We start from the raw sequence: 20,958 nt of genomic DNA, 5'->3' as shown, positions 1-20,958 counted from the left end.
TCTTTCACAGGAACGATATTTTCTGAATCTATCTTAGCTGTTTGTGAATAAATCGTTTTCTTCGAGGTAATTCATGATGGTTCAAATGGCTCTGAGCACTATGGGACTTAACTACTGAGGGCATCAGTCCCCTAGAACTTAGAACTACTTAAACCTAACTAACCTAAGGACATCACACACATCCATGCCCGAGGCAGGATTCGAACCTGCGACCGTAGCAGTCGCGCGGTTCCAGACTGTAGCGCCTAGAACCGCTCGGCCACCCCGGCCAGCAATTCATGATGTTCGAACACAATATACGTTCAAAAATCCTACGGAAAATCGACGTTAAGTGATATGGATCTGTAATTCAGCGTATTGCTTGTATTTTCTTTCTTGGGTAGGTGTGACTTCTGCACCGTTCCAGCCTTCAGGTACAGATCTTTCGACGAGCGACCGGTTGTATATGATAGTTGAGTATAAAATTGTATAAGTATACTCTGAAAGGAACCTGACTAGTGCACAGTGTGGGCCCGAGACCTTGCCATTATTAAGTGGTTTAATCTTCTTCGCTACACCAAGGATATCTGCTTATGATTTACTCATGTTGGCAATTGTTCATGATTCGAATTCTGGGATACTTACTTCGTATTCTTTGGTAAAGGAATTTTGGAAAATATAATTCGCACTAACCAAAGAAGAAACGAGTAGCGAAACTGGGGCAGGCAAGAATAATATCCTGCGCTTTTCGCAATACCAGGAAGCCATTGAAGTGTTAATAGAGTAATTCTATTAATTGTGCTGTCTCAGCAAATATTATCAGTTATGAACCTGCTTCCATTCTCATCTTAGTGAAGAACCTGTTAGCGTAAAAGACGAGTGTAGTACCGGTAACACTATTACTATTCAAAGCTGCATTCGTTATCGATTTAAACGCATTGAGCTAGCCGTTGCGGTGTGTTAAGAGTGGTGGACACAGCAATGCCTATGATTCGAAATTTATCGAAGCCCGAAACATTGCGAAAAGATGCATGTACTCACCCTCTGGCCATGCTGTGTTGAGATATTCACCAGAAAAGCTGCAGTACCGTTAGACACACCCAATAACCATCATGCATGTACACCATTCTTCATCTGTATGAATGGCATATTTCTGTACTTAAAAAAAACCTTGCATAATGATGACAGTTTATTAATATATCACACAGGTATGGTAATACCATAGTGCAAGTTTACTAGCATTCGGTTAAGGGTTTCTACATACATACTCCGCAAACCACTTGGAAATGGTACTTCCCACTGAACCAATTGTTAGGGGATCTTTCCATTCCACTGTTGTATAGAGCACGGGAATAATGTTTGTTTAAATGCCTTTGTGCGCATTATAATTAATTTAATCTGGTCCTCATGATCCCTACGGGAGCGATACGTAGAGGGGTTGTAGTATATTCCTAGATGCATCAATTAAGGCTGGTTCTTGAAACTTTGTAAGTTGGCTTCCTCGGGATAGTTTAGATCTACCTTCAGGAGTCTGCCAGTTCAGTTTATTCAGCATCTCTGTGACACTTTTCTGTGCGTCAAGCAAACCTGTGACCATTCGTGCTGCTATTCTCTGAAAAGTTTCACGTCCTCTAGTATTTGACAAAGATACCACACAGTTGAGAAATATTATAGATATGGTCACAAAACTGATTTGTGAACAATGTCTCTTTAGAGTGACTGCAATTCACTCACATTCTACTAATGAATCGAAGTTGTCACCGGCCTTACCTACTACGGAGACTATGTGATCGTTCCATTTCAGTTCCCTTAAATTATTACGCCGAGATATTTGTTAAGTTGATTGATTACAGTTATGATTCGTTGATACTGTAGTCATAGGATACTACATTTTTTCGTTTTGCGAAATGTACAGTTTTATATTTCTGAACATTTAAAGCCAGTTGACAATCCTTGCACCATCTTGAAATCGTATCAACATCCGACTTTTTTTTCGGACAGTTCTTTGTTGTAGATAACAGTATCATCTTGAACAGTCTGAAGTTATTATCAATATGATCTCCAAGGTCATTAATGTACGACATGAACAGAAATGGTCTCACACGTCTCCCTGGGGCACAGCCGAACTTAATTCTACATCTGTCGATGACTATCCATCCAAGACAACTTGTTGTGTCCTTCCTATGAAGAAATCATCAGCCTAGTCGCAAATTCCGCTTGATGCCTCACACGATCGTACTTTTGATAATAAGCGTCAGTGTGGTACTGAGTCATCGAGAAATACTGCATCTAACTGCCTTGATCAGTTGTTTTCAGAATCACATTTGAGAAAAGCGCCAGTTGGTTTCATACGAACTATGTTTTCGGGATCTATGCAGATTGGCATGGAGAAGGTAATTCCGCTCGATATAACCCATTACGTTTGAGCTTAGAAAACGTTCTGAGATTCTACAATTAATGAATCTCAAAGACACTGCACGGCAGATGTGTGGATCACTTGTGCTGCCCGTCTATAGGCAGGTATGACCTGTGTGTTCTCCCAACAACTGGGCAAAGTTTTTAGTTCGACGAATCTACGGCAAATTATGCTTAAAAGATGGGCTAACATAGCCGCGAATTCGGTATAAAATCTGATAGGCATTTCTTCAATTTTAGCGAGTTCAGCTGTTTCGCAACTCCCCTGACACTGTCATCTACATCACTCACCTTTGCAGTGGCACGAGAATGTGACTGGGGCAACAAAGTGGATTTTCATTTGTGAAGGAACATTTCAAAACGGAGTTCAGCGTTTCTGAATTTGATTTGCTACTCTCAACTTCAATCCTTGTCTCTACTCTCAACTTCAGTCCTTGTCTCATCCACGAATATCTGGACACCAACTTTTGCATCACTTACAGCCTCTACAGGCGACTAGTGTTTCTTTGGCGTTTGTGACAGGTCCTTCAATAATATTCTGCTACAGTAATCTTTGGAGGCTTCACTTATTACAATCTTGAAAGCAAATGCTAGTGTAATATTTTCCACTTCCATTTGTTTATATGTTGTGCCATATCGGTAAACGACTATTTTTCAACTATGAACTGTGCCCTTACAATGTGAGAGCTTTTTTAAAAATCGATCAACTCAGTAGCAGTGGACGAGGAATTTGCTATAGACGTATCCTTGCTCTCTGTTGATTCAACGCCTAATTAATAAGAAAATAAATCTTGTTAACATATTCTCATTACTATTTTATAAGTATTCTGTGAGGTTGAGCTGGTTTGTTGTGAGAGGGGGGAGGGGGATTGAGGCTTGAGATTCTACACCTGTGTGTATCAATGCGGGTACAGATGTCTGAGAAAGCCTTATTGAGCGTCATGAGAGTAGATGAGGAGGTACTTTGATCAGGAAGTGAGATTAGTGGCTGAATGGGGAGCGACAGGATGAGCATACATTATCCTCCGACTGACTTGCGTCATCACTCGGCTACTGTCAAGACACTATACCGAGCTTCAGTCACGCAGTAGCGGATATGGTGGTGTGTGAACGGCAACAACTGGCAGAAAATGGGAGTAAGCTGCTCACCCACATGGATGATTGTGGAGAACCCCCAAAGTAGAACGTTAACCGTCACATCGTGATCACTTAAGGAAATAGATGTCCGTATTAGGACACCAGACACAATCCGAAGAAATTTTTTGCGCCAGGGTTATCAGACAGTGACCATTCACAGAGCCCAAAATGTACATATCTGGGCATGGATTCCACTTGAAAAATGACCAGTTCACTTTCTTGTACAACGTACTACATGTGGTCATTATTTGTTTTTCTATAAACCCCATAAACTGGGTAAACCTACAATTAGACGCAGACGTATCTTTACTTTGGAAACTATGCCAGCACCCACCTTTACACACAAACAAATACAGGTTTGTTTTTAAAGTCTTTGCATCAATTGTCACATCATCTAGACTACAAGTGGTGTTACACTGTATTAACGCGGTGTCTCCTGGGGGTGACTAATTTCTGTCCGCTGCGCTTGTACACGACGCACTCTTAAAGAAGTTGCATTCAAGAGTCGTCATTGTTTTGCACATTTCTGAGAAGTATGAGGACTACACATTGATTAAAAGTCATTTTACGATTTCTGAAGGACATTTTCTCACCAAAACCAAGTACAAATATAAGGTACTAGTGCAGCCTTACAGAGGAAGGTTTTAATTTGTGATGTTGGTATTTCACAGCATAGGCCATCTATCCATAAATGTTTAGGTTGACGGTGGTCTCCATAGGCTTGGGATAATGATGCTGCCTCGAAACGCGGATATCACGGCTTCGAGTGTGGGTTTTTAAATGTGCTGTTGATGTCAGACTTCACAAAGGCGAACTTAAAAGTGATGAGGATATATGGCTGTTATTAGGAGCCAGTAAATAATGAGCCTGGCAGTATAGGCTAGTGTGTCTATGTAAAAAAGTTGTCCTGGCTGAATGGCTGTATATTCGGAAGGTCGTTGTGGTTTTTTAACGTTGCAGAAGTACCCTTGAATACGCGCAAATTGTTACCGTTCAACGATAACTTAGACATTTCTTTTGATGTCAGTCTAACGGTAGTTCGAGTGGTTTCACAACAGAGGAGACAAGCTCTAACTGAAGATACAATTGACACAGTAGACGATAGTGCACTATGGAGCTTGCAGAAGTTATTGCGGAAAGCTGGCCAGTAGTTGCACTTAGATACGTTTGATCCCGTACAACTCACAATTAGTACACAGACTGTAACTGAATGATGCGGTAAAGATACATATGTTCTACGAGAATTTATGGTCATTATGTAAGAGGATTCGAAAAAATTATTTGAATGATGAGCATTTGGTGAGTTTGGGAAAGTCAGAACAGAGAAGTTTGAATATTACAATCCGAGAAACTGAGTGATCTAAGTACTTCTGGCAGTCCATAGTTATCTTCTGTGAGAAAACTATAACAAACAACATGTATCTTTATTCGTAGGACCACTAGTAATGCATCATAGCGCGACGTAAAAATAAAAAAAAAAATAGGACAATTTTCCAACAAAACGGGGTACCACAAATGTTCGGCACCACCTTTGGCGCAACCTGAAAAGACTAAACTCCTCCCGAACAGGCCATGAAGGCCCAACGGTACCGACCGGCCGCCATGTCATCCTCAGCCCACAGGCGTCACTGGATGCGTATATGGAGGGACATGTGGTCAGCACACCGCTCTCCCAGTCGTATGTCAGATTCCGAGGCCGGAGCCGCTACTTATCATTCAAGTAGCTCCTCAGTTTGCCTCGCAAGGGCTGAGAGCACCCCGCTTGCCAACAGCGCTCGGTAGACCGGATGGTCACCCATCCCAGCCCGACAGCGCTTAACTTCGGTGATCTGACGGGAACCACTGCGACGAGGCCGTTGGCTTTGACGGAACCTACCGGGTCGATACATCAGATTTTTTTCGTAAATTTCCAATATTCTGAGCTGATTTTCTTTTACTTTGCCGAAATCGTGTGGGGAGGGATAATATACATGAGCTATCCTACACACATTGACAATAGGAAAAAGTCGACTCAAAATAACGAAAAAGGAGGAAAATCGCGCTCTCTAGCATTCAAACCCGAGACATTCAGGGCAAAATCACAGACATGATGATAGCTGGGCAACACTCACCATCTTGAGTTTCTTCAGAAGAGTGGGGAGGGACGAGGGTGGCTTCATCAGGGTCACCATTTGTTTTAGTATTTAAGTTTCTGTGATGTATATGTCCCGTTTATCTTGTGATAAAAATAATTCTGAACTCTTCTTACTCGAGTAAGATTTACTGCCATCAGATGCCATCGCAATGATGGGCAATGCGCAGACGGCGTGGTTGCACAACGCTAACAGCACGCGTCTGAACCGCGGACCTGAGGCAAAGCAACCGGCGGCTCTTCGCGGTGTAAATCAGCGGAACTGCGCAAGGAGGTCCCTCGCGCTCGCTCAGATTACAATCTTTTCTTGCCCTCTCTTTTGTTCCTCTGCTTCCCTCTGCTGTCTTCCCTTTCCTCTTCTCTTCTCCCCTGTCATCCTTTCGCTCACACTGCTCGTTCCAGGTCCTTCTCACGAGGTAGCATGGATACGAGTGTGAACAGCAAACGCTAACTGCTCGTCCGTGGACCAGTGAGCTTGGAACAGAGCGACTAGTGTGCAGTGGAACAGACCGATACTCATTTTCATGTTGATGGTAGGAGTGAGGGTTTGAGGAGAGGCAATTTTTGTCTCTCAAAAGCGAAATTAGTTAAAGTTTAGACAAGATCTGGAGCGCTAATTTTTTGATCTAGGGAATCTTTCGAAAATCACACAACACGAAGATTTTATAATGTTTCCTGTTGTTTTTTCGTTGCGACGTATACGTGCTCTTTTTATTTTAATAAAGTACTGTAACAAACACATGGGAAGCTAGCGTACTCTTTTCTAGTCACGGAACCGTAAAGAGCGATTTATGACTAGTTGCAGGCACGATTGTTAGAAAGTTTGCAAACTCGCTGGATTTTTTATAGACAGTATGTCTAAGATTGACCTAATGATCTTCAGGTATCACATCGGAGCACAGGCAGCGAGTGCACGAAACCCATCCCCTCGCATACCTTGTTAAAGATAACTAAAGAAGGTGCCGAAACGCTGGGCGTAAAAATGGCATGAAAACGGGGTGGATACCACAAAATGTACCGATTGATGTTTGCTGGCAATAATAATTTCTAATTTTCTTCTGGTGTTTGATCCCAGGGGAGTTCTCTGGAATTTTCATTGAATCCAAATGTTCAAAGGAAACAGTTTAGGAGCGACACGTCCTCACAGAGCGATCTGATCAAATTTCTGAGTATGGAAATTCCGACCATGTGATCTGTAGTAAAACATTACATTACATACAAGCCAGTTTACGGTGCATGACGTAGATTACAACGTACTACTATTAGTCCTGCTCCACCCACGGATACCATCCGGAAGAAGTGATTGTATTCCTTCATATGTGCCATAACATCGCTCATCTTCTCCTTATGGTACTTACGCGAGATATCTGACAGGGGCAACAGTATCGTTGTACAGTCTGTTCCCGGAAAGAGCGAAGTGGTGCTACAGCTAAGGCACTGGGGCCGCAGTCGGGAGGACCACGGTTCAAATTCCTGTCCGGACATGCAGATTTAGATGTTCTGTTGTTTCCCGAGTCAGATTGACACGAATGTTGGCATGGTTCCTTTGAGAAAGATACGGCAGATTTCCTTTCCATCTCTACCCTGACTCAGGGGCGATTCGAGAAGTAGGTCAAGGGGGGCCGGGGCTAATGGGGGAGGTGGCGTTTGGGGGAATGGAATATCGCTTAACAAAAGGAGCGTTGAGGTCCTCCATGGACAAATTGATAAAATTTGGTTTTGCTTAAAGTAGTTTCTGGTAACTGTTTTGGAGGTCAGGGTAAAAAATGTGTATTAATAAATAAATTTTAAGTTAAATGATATTTATTGGTTTAGATAGTAAGCTATTTGCTACTCTTATTCTTTTGTTAAAATGTGTTTGAAATACATTGCAACCTACAGTGCCACATAATTATATAAAAATGAATGAATCTGTTGGAGTAATATATTCACTGACTTCTGAAGTCATTTTGTGGTGTCACCGCCAGACACCACACTTGCTAGGTGGTAGCCTTTAAATCGGCCGCGGTCCGTTAGTATACGTCGGACCCGCATGTCGCTACTATCGGTGATTGCAGACTGAGCGCCGCCACACGGCAGGTCTAGAGAGACTTCCTAGCACTCGCCCCAGTTGTACAGCCGACTTTGCTAGCGATGGTTCACTGACAAAATACGCTCTCATTTGCCGAGACGATAGTTAGCATAGCCTTCAGCTACGTCATTTGCTACGACCTAGCTAGGCGCCATTACCAGTTACTATTGATGCTGTAAAACATGTACCGTCAAGAGCGATGTTCACCAATTATGGATTAAAGTTAAGTATTCCAGCAGCTACGTACGTTTTTTGTTAGTCTCATTTCCTTGACCTGTTCCAGACCTCACGCCAGCCTGCGTGAGCTAAAACGTGTGCCTTTCGGCTTCCTCTCATAGTGGGTTGGCTGTCTTGCCAATCCACAACACATTTTATCCAGTGTGATATGATGCTCCATTGGGGGAGGGGCGGGGGCCTCCCACATAGTTCCCCCCCCCCCCTTGCCACCGCCCCTGCTTTGACTGAATGTGTGCTCTTCTCTATCGACTTCATCACCAACATGACCTTAAAGCCTAATCTTCCTACTTTCCTTTAGCCTGTCTCAAATGGAAATGGAGTCCCATGCTTCTTTACAGAGCGTAGGGTAACGATGCGGGAGACCCGCACCGCCTTACTAGGCAAGGTCCTAGTGGAGGTGGTTTGCCATTGTCTTCCTCCGACAGTAATGGGGATGAATTATGATGATGAAGACGACACAAGAACACCCAGTCATCACGAGGCGGGAAAAATCCCTGACCCCGCCGGGAATCGAACCCGGGACCCCGTGCGCAGGAAGCGAGCTGCGGACCTGTCTCAAATAGCTGTTACCTAAATATTTCCCGGCACAGATTCATGAAAGATATGGCGTGTTTGTTCTACAGAGTTTGATGTGAATTCCGTAATCATCTTTATAATATTCTAGTACTAACAGACCGCTTACAGCTCCAGTATCGCGCATCGAATTCCTTCGTTCTCTTTCTCATATCGATCCAATGAAAACCAAAAATTGCTGAAAGAATAATAAAAGGTAGTTTTTCCCACAGATCTGACAATGTACTGCATTATCCGAAGAGTCTTCTTAGTCTCACCATACACTGCTTCGTAACGTTACACAAAGTTCTTTTTATCGCTGTAATAATTCCAGCGGAATGCCTGTATTGGTGGGCTCGAGCGCTACCAGATCTTTTGTGTTACTCATGAGCATTACCATTCTTTTATCGGCATTTAAGGCAAATTTACATTCATTACACGAGGGCGTTCAATAGTAATGCAACGCATTTTTTCTCCGTCAGTTTCGGTTGAAAAATATGCGGAATTTGTTGTGGGCCTTCGTGGAATATTCTCACTTAAATCTCTAAGTTCCGATAGGTGGCTGCGCTGTACATAGTCTTTAAAACGGCGTCTGTAATGGAGGTGCATTCGAAGCAGGGAGCTGTTATTGAGTTTCTTTTGGCGGAAAATCAGAGAATCGCAGATATTCATAGGCGCTTGTAGAATGTCTACGAAGTCCAGGCAGTGAACAAAAGCACGGTAAGTCGTTGGATGAGGCGTCTGTGGTATCGCCACAAGGTCGTGCAGATCTGTCCGATCGCCCGCCACCGGCCGGTCTCACACAGCTGTGACTTCTGCAATGTTGGAACGTGCAGACACTCTCATTGAAGGTGACAGATATATCACAATCAAGCACCTCGCTGCTCGACTGGACGCCTCTGTTGGTAGTACTGAGACATTTGTCCACCAGTTGGTTACTCAAAGTTTTGTGCCCGCTGGGTTCTTCGTCGCCTAACGGAAGACCATAAAGAGCAACGAAGTATCATCTGTGCGGAAATGCATGCTCGTTACAAGTCTGATTGTCGTAACTGTTTGACGAACATTGTCGCAGAGGGTGAAAATAGACTCATCACTTCGAACTGTAAACAAAACGGTAATGCATGAGACAGCGCCACACCACCTCTGTCCCGAAGAAAAAGTTCAAATCTGCATCCGCAGGCGGCAAAGTCATGACGACGATCTGTTTCTTGTCCTCTTTCATGGTGCAGCAATCAACTGAATAGATGGCAGTATATAGTGTGCGTGCGTCAGTTGAGAATTTAGGTCTGACGGGAGGCGCGCTAGGTTAGTCCGTGCAGTTGCTATGACCGCAGTGTCCGGATGGCGCATCTGCCTATTAAGCAGTAGACCTGGGTTCGAATCGCGGTCCGGTACAAATTTTCGACTTTCTCCATTGATTTAAATCAATGCCCGCTGGCAGGTAATGTCATTAATTGATTCTGACACTCTACACTATCTGATCAAAGTATCGGGACACCTACTAGTGGACATTAAATGGAGTATGTCCACCCTTTGCGCTGATGACGGCTTGAACTGCGCAGGGGACATTTTCTACGAGGTGTCTGTGGAGGAATGGCAGTTCACACAACTTCAAGAGCCGAAGCCAGAGAATACTGTGATGTTGAACGTTTGGGCCTGTCGAAGTCTACATTCTAACTCATCCGAAAGATGTTCGGCTTGGTTCAGACGGGGTCTCTGGACAGGGCAGTCCGTTTCAGGAATGTTACTCTCCACAAACCATTGCCCCACACATGCTGCTTTATGACAGGATGCATTGTCATGCTGATACAGTCATCGTCCTCGAACTGTTCCATTTCTGTACGTAGCATACAAGACTGTAAAATGTGTTATCCTACCGGATTTACCGCTTTCTTAGGTGTGATAAAGGGACCACACCCTAACCACAAAAAAAAAAAAAAAAACTGATACCGTAACACCACCTCATCAGTAATTCACCGTTGTCACTGCAAATGACGACAGATAATGTTCGCCAGGCACTCTTCAAACCCAGATCCTTCCGTCGGCCGGCCGGAGTGGCCGTGCGGTTCTAGGCGCTACAGTCTGGAACCGCGTGACCGCTACCGTCGCAGGTTCGAATCCTGCCTCGGGCATGGATGTGTGTGATGTCCTTAGGTTAGTTAGGTTTAAGTAGTTCTAAGTTCTAGGCGACTCATGACCTCAGAAGTTACGTCCCATAGTGCTCAGAGCCATTTGAACCATTTTTCCTTCCATCGGACTGCCACAGGCTACAGCGTAATGCATCACTCCAAATCAATTGTTTTTAGTCACCCAAGTTCCAGTGACGTCACTCTTTACACGACCTCAAGCGTCGCTTACCACTGACAGAAATGTGTGGCGTATCACCTGGCGTGGGAACATCTCAGATTGTCTGGCAGTCTTCTACACCCTACACGCAGTCATTGTGGTAGCCGGACTACTGGTTCCTTCCTCGGATTTAATTAGAGTTTTCTACAGTCACCCTCAGCAATGCTTGGAACTCACTAGTGATTTCTTTCACTGATTTGAGGCCTTTTTTTGTTTTTGTTTGTACAACCACCCTCTGCAATGCTTTACGATCCATGTTCTTCAGTACGTGAAGTCTTTCTGGTCTTGTTTTAGCTACAGTTGTTCCTTCGCATTTCCACTTCATATTTACAACACCAACAGTCGAGCAGTTATAGAATAGTTGAAATGTCCCTGATGCATTAATTACACAGGTCACATTCATTTCGAAGTCTCTCTTGACAGACCCATTCTACTGTTAGTGCTTCTCTACTCATAACACAATACTCCCCCTTTTCCCCTTCTTCCGTACTGGCGGGTCTGCCTCTCGTGACGTGTGGTGGTCGTTTCCGCTTTACATACGGATGTCCAGATACTTTTGATCAGATGGTGTATACATTTCAGATTAGATCTTTCCTACGGCTTCAACATAGTCTCTCAAACACGTCGCCGCGCTGACTGCCTGTTGTAAGAGTCTCACGTGTCAAGTCACGCCAACGGCTTGGAACTGTGTTAAAGGTTAAAACGGAATGCCTTTTGCACTAGTGTCGTTTAGCGACAAGCACAACGCCTCCCTGTCGCGCGGGACATCTGCACCGTCTCGCGTGAGCAGTAACTCTCAGAGGATGTCGCCTACGCCGTATCACCCCGCGTGGGAACATCTCAGACAGTCTGGCCTTCTGCAGCGGCAGTGCTGCTGTGCCAAAACCGGGCGCGAGTGGCGACTGCCGTCAGAAGCAGAACGGAATCTGGGAGAGTGGGCAGATGGTTGCATTGTATGCGGCTAGTATGCCGTTTGAGCTAAGCGCTCTTGTGTAGCTGCAAACCGCCCCCGTATGAAGAATCCCATTCTCTGAGCTTAACATCGACCAGTCATAATCTGCCCATACACGACGTTTGCATTCGCATGAACCGTGTTACTTAGATGAACTTCTTTCCAGCTACTAAAAAAAGAAAAAAAATACATTTGGGTATTTACAAAGACGGATTTTAGATGTAATTAACAACTATGGATACCATGACCACAGAATTGAAGAACGGTTTTATTTTATCGGAGTAACCAATGCGTTGCAGGTTTGAGTCGGTTTAATGAGGTGATAGAGGTCGCTCAGTCCTCGAGACTGTTGGGAATCGAGTCCCGATCCGGTACATAATATATAAGTCTTCACAAACGGCCATCGGAACGTATATTCCGTTAGGTAACATCCCGTTAAGTAGCAGAAAAATCTAATTTCAGTTACGGATACACTTAACGTGACAACTTTACGTACAAGCAGCTAAGATGAATTCATTACCTCAGGCGAGTGAATTGATGCGCGAATCATCGTTTTTCAGTTGCAAAGGACGGATTTTTTTGTATGCTATGGATTTTACAGCAGAACCATTATAGCAAAAATCTCTGAAATACACCGATCGCTCTATTACGTTAAAGTGGTAGCAGTTTCGTTTCGGTGCCACAGTTGCGTATCGCATAACTAAGGCGCGTAAAATCATGAAAACAGAGAATTAGTGCATTTGCAGACTTTAGCATGGTATTGATAAGAAATCAATGTGAAGGAGAAGAGCTGCATACACAACGCCGAGCAGAGGAAGTGAAGGAAGAACCCATAATCTCTGTTTTATTTTCGCAAAACTCTGGTTCCGTTTTTCGAAAAAAGAGAAAAAGTTTCTGTAATGATTACAACCGCGAATTTTACCTAACACTTCCGTGAAAGTTTGCTATCGTGACAGATTTGAGCACTATCGTTTGTTTGCCGTACCTTTCTGTAGTAAAATAAGTAGCGCAATACGCGTTTGTGTCCTTTATACGGTTATAGTTCTATAGCGGAGACTTTACGGTTACCAACCCACTAGAGACGTAGCATTACCTAAATGGAGGACGGGAGCAGCAAGAGGCTATGATCTATTTAAGGAATCGTTACAGTATTGGCCCGAACTATCTTAGGAGTACCCATGAATTCCATATCATAATGGGCTGGTGTTCCAACTACTTACGTTATCTCTTTCAGTATCTTACACCTACACTTTTATTCGAGAAAATTCCTTTAGAACTGATGTAGACCTTTAGAATGTTTTCTTAATTTCAGTACGCTTGAGTAGTTTGCAAGGACGAGTGAATCAGTGTTCACGAACGTACGTTCCTAATGGTATCAAGTGATATAAGTTTCTTTAGCAGAATTTCATGTATTTCACGACTTATTTTTCAGTCAGTACGCCATTTACTGCGCTTTCTTTCTTCCTAGTGAATTCTATTGCTGCAAGCGGATCCTTCTAGTAGTTAACACTGCCACTAGTTCAAAATTGGCCATATGTTTCACTTGTCACCCGAGACGAAAATTACTTCTCGCCTTAATAAAACTTTAATTTCAATCTGGCTATGGTATATTATCCAGAAACACACACAGGGCGCAACCCGAGGCAGGCTCCAATCCATGCTTGCACGTCACAAACAAAAATATCGCGGATGGGTGTGAGTTATTAGCAATAGTATCACCGGGTACAGATACTTAATTTTTACACTGATTTTGTACTGAGTACTGTCGGAATACATTTGCTTGAACAGGTGTTATTGAGACTTTTCCTCGCAACACGGACGGTAATGCCAGTGAAGAGAGGAGGGAGAGAGAGAGAGAGAGAGAGAGAGAGAGAGAGAGAGAGAGAGAGAGACGTGGAAAGCAGAGAGATGTTATGTCAGTTCTGTAGTGGAAACTAGATGGCACGACTTCTTCGTCCATAAACGGAATTAGCGCCGCCGCTAAGCATATCGCTGACACCCCAGTTCCCAGCTCGGCTCCTCTGCGGTGTCGGGCGTTGCCTGCAAGTTTCAAGTGGAGCGTTTGCTACAGATCGAGTAGCTGTAGTCGCATTCTCAAGACGCGTATTCTCTCAGCGCCATTAAGTATTGGCTAGTAACGTTGACTTCTTTGTGAGGAAGTGCTAAAAATCAGTTTCTATCGGCTATACATTCAGAGTTAGTGTGTTAAACACTTTTGTACATTCTGCAGACGTAGAACTGTCAGAAACTGCTTCTTATATTCAGTAGTCAGTCGTCATGTAGCGATGTGGTACACTCTTCGTGTTGTCGTAAAAGGCGAGCAATAGCAGAAAACACTCACGTTACCAAAGACCAAATGCTGTTGGTGGATTGACGTTTACAGCTGATGGATTAATATGCAATACCCTGTACGCCAAAGGCTGCCATACTGTACCACGAAACAAGGTTAAGTTTCTGTACAATACCCAGTACTGAATATAAAGCATTATTTTATATCTGAAAACTCAGCCATTCCTTTGTTTTAGGCGGTGGGTCACTGATCGCGCTGAGAATCCACAGTGTCTCGTAGTAGGGTGCTGTTTAAGTTGTCCAAGCCCCAAGTAATACTATCTTAAAACTTCTGCAAGCTCTGCTCTAGAGCTCTCGGGAGCACTAAGAACCAACCTACTTGATACAATAAAAGGGTTGTAATGAAAAAACATATCTTGTAATAAGCTTTTCATGTACGTATCATTCAGTCAACTGTTGTTAACCGTAATATGGTTATGCCTCGCGCTTATCATATCGACTTCCAGACATCACTTGGAAGCAAGCAGGTTACTACTGCAATAACACATTACGGAATTTTTGTTATTTGTACACGGCGCTCACTTCTCAGATATACGCAGCTTTCCCAGATCTGAGCAAAACAGATTCGAATTGTTCTTACTGATATCTCGTTGTGGAACTCAAGTCTGTACATTTTTTCGCTCTCTGTTTCCGTTCGTACATATATGTGATATATTGTCAAGAGAAGTGGCGAATTGTTAAATTACAGGGGCAATATTTACCGACATTTGGATCCAGTCCTCCATCTGTTCATTAGTCACACACGCGTGAAATCGCCAGATATGAGCCGTCCTCATTTCTGCAAAACTCTACTCTTCTGGACTCCAGTTAGTAACTTAGTGCAGCAAATCCCCCTTTCCTCGATTTTCCGCTCCTAAGCTTAACGCACTATCAGTTGAGAATAGTCGCACCAGATTGAGAATAGTCGTACCAGATTAAGTTATATGTGATGTTTTAGGAACACGAGATCGATTCGTAGTTTGCTCATCTTGAAATAGCTTTTACGTAGCTTCCTCGAACCACGAGACAGAAGCAGCAGTCGTTTTTGCAGACGTGTGAATTGACAGATCATCACGAATTTATAGCTTCTCTCTTCCATCTGCTTCTGGTGCGATGCACTTTATCTTATTGCTTTCGTACACTCGTAGTCGCTCTTCTGTCGGATGCAGATTTCGCATTGTATTTTCGGATCTGCCTTTGATTTTTAGCCACAGTCTTACTGGCTAAAGTGACGCGAGCACCATTCTTCGACTGTAATTATGACGTCATCGAAGAACATAAGATAGCTAATTAGGTTGCTCCCTGGCCTCCGATGAGACTGTGTTGGCGTCAGATAGTCAACTGCGGATGACGGTCATTCGCAGCAACTGACGAAGACGGCGGCCTAAACCGTGCATAAAAATTGAATTTTCTACTCGGAAAGGGTTATTTCTATCAGTTGTGCCGGGAAACCTTAAAAATAGGAGTCACTGCAGAGGTGGAAGAGTGATAGAAATGCGGCGTGCGAGATAGTGAAGAAGAGAACGGGGCGAGTACTCACCACGGCGGAGGCGGCGGCGGCGGCGGCCAGCGCGCACAGAAGAGCGGCGCGGGCCCCGAGAGCGACCATGGCGGCAGCGGCGACGCGTGGTGACGGCGCGCCCGGCGGCCAGCCACTGGCCCGGCTCTGGCCGCCGCCGCCGAGCCGCGCCGCCGGCCGCCGCCCCCGCCCCGCCCCACCCCCGCCCCGGGGGGGTGGGAGGCCGGCCGGCGTCCGGAGGCTGCGGCGCGCGCTCAGTACGCTGCGGACGCGCAGACATGCCGCGGCTCGCCGGCGTAGCCCTCGTCGGCGTCGCCGCCGCCCTAGCCCTGCTGCTCGCCGCCGCCCCGCCCGTCGCCGCTGTGGTGAGTACTCGCGCGCACTCCTGTTGCCATGGCGACCGGCCGCTGCCAGCGCTGCTAACTGTTACAGTGCCCACATGTCGTACGGTCAAATACGCCTAATGTCAACTGTCTTGCTAACCTTTCCCTCCACCTCGGATGACGCTACTCAGCAGGCCTAGCTACGACGCTTATCGCCTCATTATGTCAAGATATTTAGTGACCAACCTCTTCCCTTCGAATTAGGCTAGTGACTACGACGGAAGTGGCCGAAAAAATCGTGACAATTCGAAATCATCGTGGGATACTGGAGCGTGTTCTTCTTGTTTGTTTAACAGTGTAACGTCGTCTACGGCTTCCATGTCATGAACTCAACTGCCATAAAATGAAGTTCATCTAATGTGAACCATATTACTACTTTTCCGCGTTTCTAGGTTGCTTGACTGCTTTGGGAAGCGTGACAACTCCTTGTCAACAATGTTACTGTTGTGTCAATGACGTTTATCATCTTAGGAACCAAGATTGTCATCGACTATTCCACTTCGTATCGAATACCTTTGCTGCGGACAAAGTCATTAGTCTACCACCAACGAAGGGTTTTGTGGTACGATGCTTATTTCCTTAGTAATAAAATATAATAAACACCTCGCAGATGCTGACTTGTCAGATGTTTTATTCCAATGTCTGTCATATTAATAAACTTTCTACAGCATAGACACTTCTGCAGGTAACCTGTCAGTCACATGTCTCAGGCCTATATTTTTCAAGTGTGATTGTGACTAATCAAGATCAAAGAAACGTAAAGACTTCATCAACCTGTACGCTGGTTTGAACATCACAGTGCTTTACAGGGTGTGGTCCTATTGGAGATAGTATGCCGTTGACTTCTTGCTACCTCTGAACTGGCTTAACCAGCCAGTAATTTACCGTAGACGCCTTGCCACGGTGCAACAAGGCATTTGTGAAAAGTGAGAAGATTTTTAGTAACAAATAATTTCCTCCCGCGTTCAGCATAGTTTTAGAGTTAATGCATACGCCTGATGTCATAACAGTAATCTAAAGAGATTCTACAGCAATTTTGTTATATTTTGGGTTTATTTGTTGCGACCAGAACCACACAGAAGCACATGCGCCAGGAAAGGTGAACCCTCCCGACGGAACGTCACTGAGTCCTCTACGTCTGAGAGGTCATGGCGTTGAGCAAAACACAGTGCCGTCATTTCTTCCTGTCACAAAGCTGAAACTTCTCCTGTCCTTCTAAGTATGGCTCTTTTATAATGTTAGTGCTAACTTCTACCACTGAATACTTCTGTAGGGACGTGACAGGACCTTACAACGCCGACTGTTGGTTGTGCCGTTCATCGTATCATGGTATTAAGGCAATAAGCATTTGTGTATAGCACAGATATTCGGTGGAAGGGACCGACAAAATCACTATGATTTATGCTCATTTTATGGTTTTTAATGTAGCTTCTTTATTTGTATCTGGAACTCTGACTATTGGTTTAAGGCAGTACAAAAATGAAAGAAAACTGCCTCCGATTTATATGTAGCTGCTTCTTATTCCATCATCTGTGTCAAGCTGATTCGCCACGTGTTCAGATGATAATGCTTTGTGCTCTATCGACGGAGCGTTGAAGCAAACTTTATGCACTATGAGTAGAAACATAGTTGTGACTTGAGGAACGTGATCGCTGCTACGCTGGCGCTGGATGTATTTTTCGGCTGGAAACGTAATACAGACGTTACAGATAAAAGTGAAGTTTCCATAGGCTCTCTACACTAAATATTGAAACGCAAATACGTACATTTCACGTGTCGAGCTTTTACAAATTTTCAGAAGAATCTAATATCTCGTACATGTCGCTTGATATGATAAATTACTTACAGTGAATCTGTAGCGCATTAGATGTTTGGAATGTTGAACATGTCCAAACTTGACGACTGTCTACAGTGACTCTAATGATGGTTTGCCATTAAAATCGTATCCATTACAAGCGCAGGTGCAATCTCGACACGCGTCTCTCTTCAGACATCCCAAAGCGAAGTGTAATGTGTATAATCCAGGCAACATTCTGTAAATAGTACAACAATGTGAAGATGGTACACAGGTAAAGGGACCGCATATAAAGAAAATGTAAAGTGATTGACCGCCTCTCTTGTCAGAGTTTCCTCAATATGAGAATCATTCAACATTTGTGTGAAGATATATATTACTTGACAATAGAAAAGATAAGAAATTATTTTTCTACATAGCCCTCAATGGCCTATCTTATGAGAAAAAGTGCGTTATTCCAGCAAAAGAGAAGCTTTTAGCCGGTGCTTGATCGTTTCCGCGCCCTTTCATAGAAGTATCCACGAGATTCGAGTTTTTGACATTCAAAGTGATCCTTAAGTGAATCAGGAATGTTGACTTCAAGTCCGTGTCGGTGTTAGGAGGGGGAGGGGCCAGGGAGCAGGGAGACAATGGGAATGAGGGACACTCTTAGCAAATGACTTCATCACTTTAGTGCCGATAGACTACAGATACTTCAGCAGATCTCTACATGATGCACTTGTTCTCTCTCTTCCCCTCTCCCGTTCCATTCCCCCCCCCCCCCCCCCCCATCTCCTAACCACACTCACCTCCGCAAAGTATGTCGTGTTCAACTCTTCTGACCCCAAAAAACGAAAATGAATGTGACTCGGTCTTTCTTGACCAGCAAAGTGTTGTACCTTCTTAAACCTTGCGCGTCCACACACATACTTTTTACGATGATATTGAGGAGCTTCAGTACGTTTTGTACATTGCTCAGTGGACGTAAATAAGTTTCTCTCGCTCGCCTATCAGAAGATGGGTAACTGTCAGCTGCTCCGGCCAAAGGGCATGCACCAACTGCCTCTGCCATCTTTCACCAGCCGTCTTATTAGTACGAGCGTTACCCGCAGCTTGGCACACTACTATTACAAGACATACTTTTCAATCAGCAATAATAACAACTATCACAGTACCCACGATGCGACTTAAACTTTTAAGGCCGTCAGAAGCTCTCGTCATAGATAACCCTCACTCTTGCTGCACGAAAATATTCCTCTCCGTCCATAAGGGGGAGGGGGGTGGGGGAAGGGAGGGGGGTACATAGTCTTCCAGGAAGCACATCTGCTTTCTTTTCTCTCTTTTCACTCGGAACCCTGCACTGCCTACTACCATAGAACTGATGACTTGCACAATACGTCACATAATGAAGAATTCCTAATATGGACCGTACTATTAATCTTGTTTTAGTTTCATACAACAGGTTTTTCTGTAGGAAACCGGAAAAAAGGTTGTAAGGCGCCTGGTGGTTTGACGTTTATCGTGCTGTAGCCTCGAAATAAATCGTAACTATCAACTTTTCATGGCGTTGATGTTTGTTTTGCTATGCAAGTAGCCTACAAAATCATGAGGATTTACCATTATCTTAGGGGTTTGATTCACATTTCCCTATTCCCATATTTCGTAAGTAAAAAAGCAATTGAGGCTCCAGTCTTTCTGACAAATAAAGATGATTCATCTCTTTGCTTCAAGTTTTTACAATACCAATCGATTATTTTATCTCTTATTTCTACAACTGGCTTTGATTTATACAGTCGTATGTCTTAGTCGGTAAAGGCAACCTCGTTCTCCAGATTGCCATCTGTGGCTGTGCTGTTAGTCAGAATACAAAATTATGGTATAGCTATTTTGTTATTTACTTGGTGACCAGAAATTTAGCGCAAAATTGTTTTAAAGTAGATGCGAAACCAAGAGATAAACGAATTCATTGAAACCAAAGAAACAATACCGAAATATATGTGATTAAAAAAGGGAGAAGCTGTGGTTTGTTTAGTGACTTCAGATTACTTTCTTCTGTGGGTGTAATCATTACAACCGCAGTGAAGTTGGATGTCGTTTGTTTTCAAGATTAGATACTAGTGTATTACTAGGAAAAAACTGTTGGCAATTGTAGTAATTTTTGTAATTGACAATTTTTTTGTAGCTATACTGTGTCTATTATAGCGGACTCGAGCTGCTACTCTTTCTTTACGATGTCCAAAGAATTCTGAGTTTAGTGCTGCATTCGAAAACAGATTGCTTGGTTCCAACCGTACATCTACTATACTTTCGGACCTTCATCGTCTACTGAAAGTTTCTCTTCTACACCGGAAAGGGTCATGGATTTACACTTATGGTTCTTTACTGACTTGATCCCTTGCTAACTTGTCTTTTTTTTTCCTCTTGCTAATTTTTGCACGTTCTTACTACACAATGGAAACGCATACTATTGTTGCTAACTTGTGGATTTCCGAACTGTAAAGATGCAGTTGTTTGACTACGGTTCACACTGGTGTATTATTCTGATCTTCGAACAAAAGACTGGAAGATCCATCAGTATTTCAAAGGAAGTTAAGTGTGTGAATTTAGTTGCCACCGACACTGACTTTACGGTTAGTACTAGAATATGAGAGAGTGGTTTGTGGAAGCCTGAGCCTTAGTTGCCGATTGGAATTCAAAAAATACACGGGCACAAACAATTTCTTTTAACGATAGTATGGTAGTGATTAACGTTAGATGATCGTCGATGACCTTAATTAACACCTCAGTCTAGAAAAGTTATCTGTTAATGGAAGTAGACTTTTATGGGTTGATGTGATCTTCATCCAGACGGTTGTCATGCAATGAAATGAATCTTTTTGCACGACAGTGCAGCTTCGCATAAACTCAGTCGAGGCGTACACCAAGCGATGACCACTTTCAATATGAAAATACCCTGCTTCCGGCATTGCACTGTACTGTCGGGAATTCTGTGAAACAGGACACTGTAAAATCATTTTCCTTTCTTGCCTCAGAGAGAAGACAACACCATTATTTTTCTTTTTCGAGTCACTGTAATGCATCTGGCGTCTTACGAGCGTCTTGTCTTCTTGTTTGTGCTATTGCTGTCTGGGTTC

General features: G+C 43.8%; 2 protein-coding genes across 2 annotated transcripts in view; one reads left to right on the top strand and one right to left on the bottom strand.

Moving 5' to 3' along the window:
* LOC126484414 (collagen alpha-2(IV) chain) overlaps positions 1-15,792 on the bottom strand; it is a 277,927-nt gene extending 262,135 nt beyond the window's left edge. The window contains exon 1 of the mRNA XM_050107923.1: positions 15,689-15,792. Within this exon, the coding sequence (XP_049963880.1) occupies positions 15,689-15,757 (69 nt within the window). The 5' untranslated portion in view covers positions 15,758-15,792. The remainder of the gene's footprint in view (positions 1-15,688) is intronic.
* A 147-nt stretch (positions 15,793-15,939) lies between these two features.
* LOC126484272 (collagen alpha-5(IV) chain-like) overlaps positions 15,940-20,958 on the top strand; it is a 609,631-nt gene continuing 604,612 nt past the window's right edge. Inside the window, exon 1 of the mRNA XM_050107696.1 lies at positions 15,940-16,032. Within this exon, the coding sequence (XP_049963653.1) occupies positions 15,946-16,032 (87 nt within the window). The 5' untranslated portion in view covers positions 15,940-15,945. The remainder of the gene's footprint in view (positions 16,033-20,958) is intronic.

The sequence above is a fragment of the Schistocerca serialis genome, chromosome 6 (assembly GCF_023864345.2).
Source record: "Schistocerca serialis cubense isolate TAMUIC-IGC-003099 chromosome 6, iqSchSeri2.2, whole genome shotgun sequence".
NCBI classification, from domain to species: domain Eukaryota; kingdom Metazoa; phylum Arthropoda; class Insecta; order Orthoptera; family Acrididae; genus Schistocerca; species Schistocerca serialis.
This window is presented reverse-complemented; position numbering and strand designations above follow the sequence as displayed.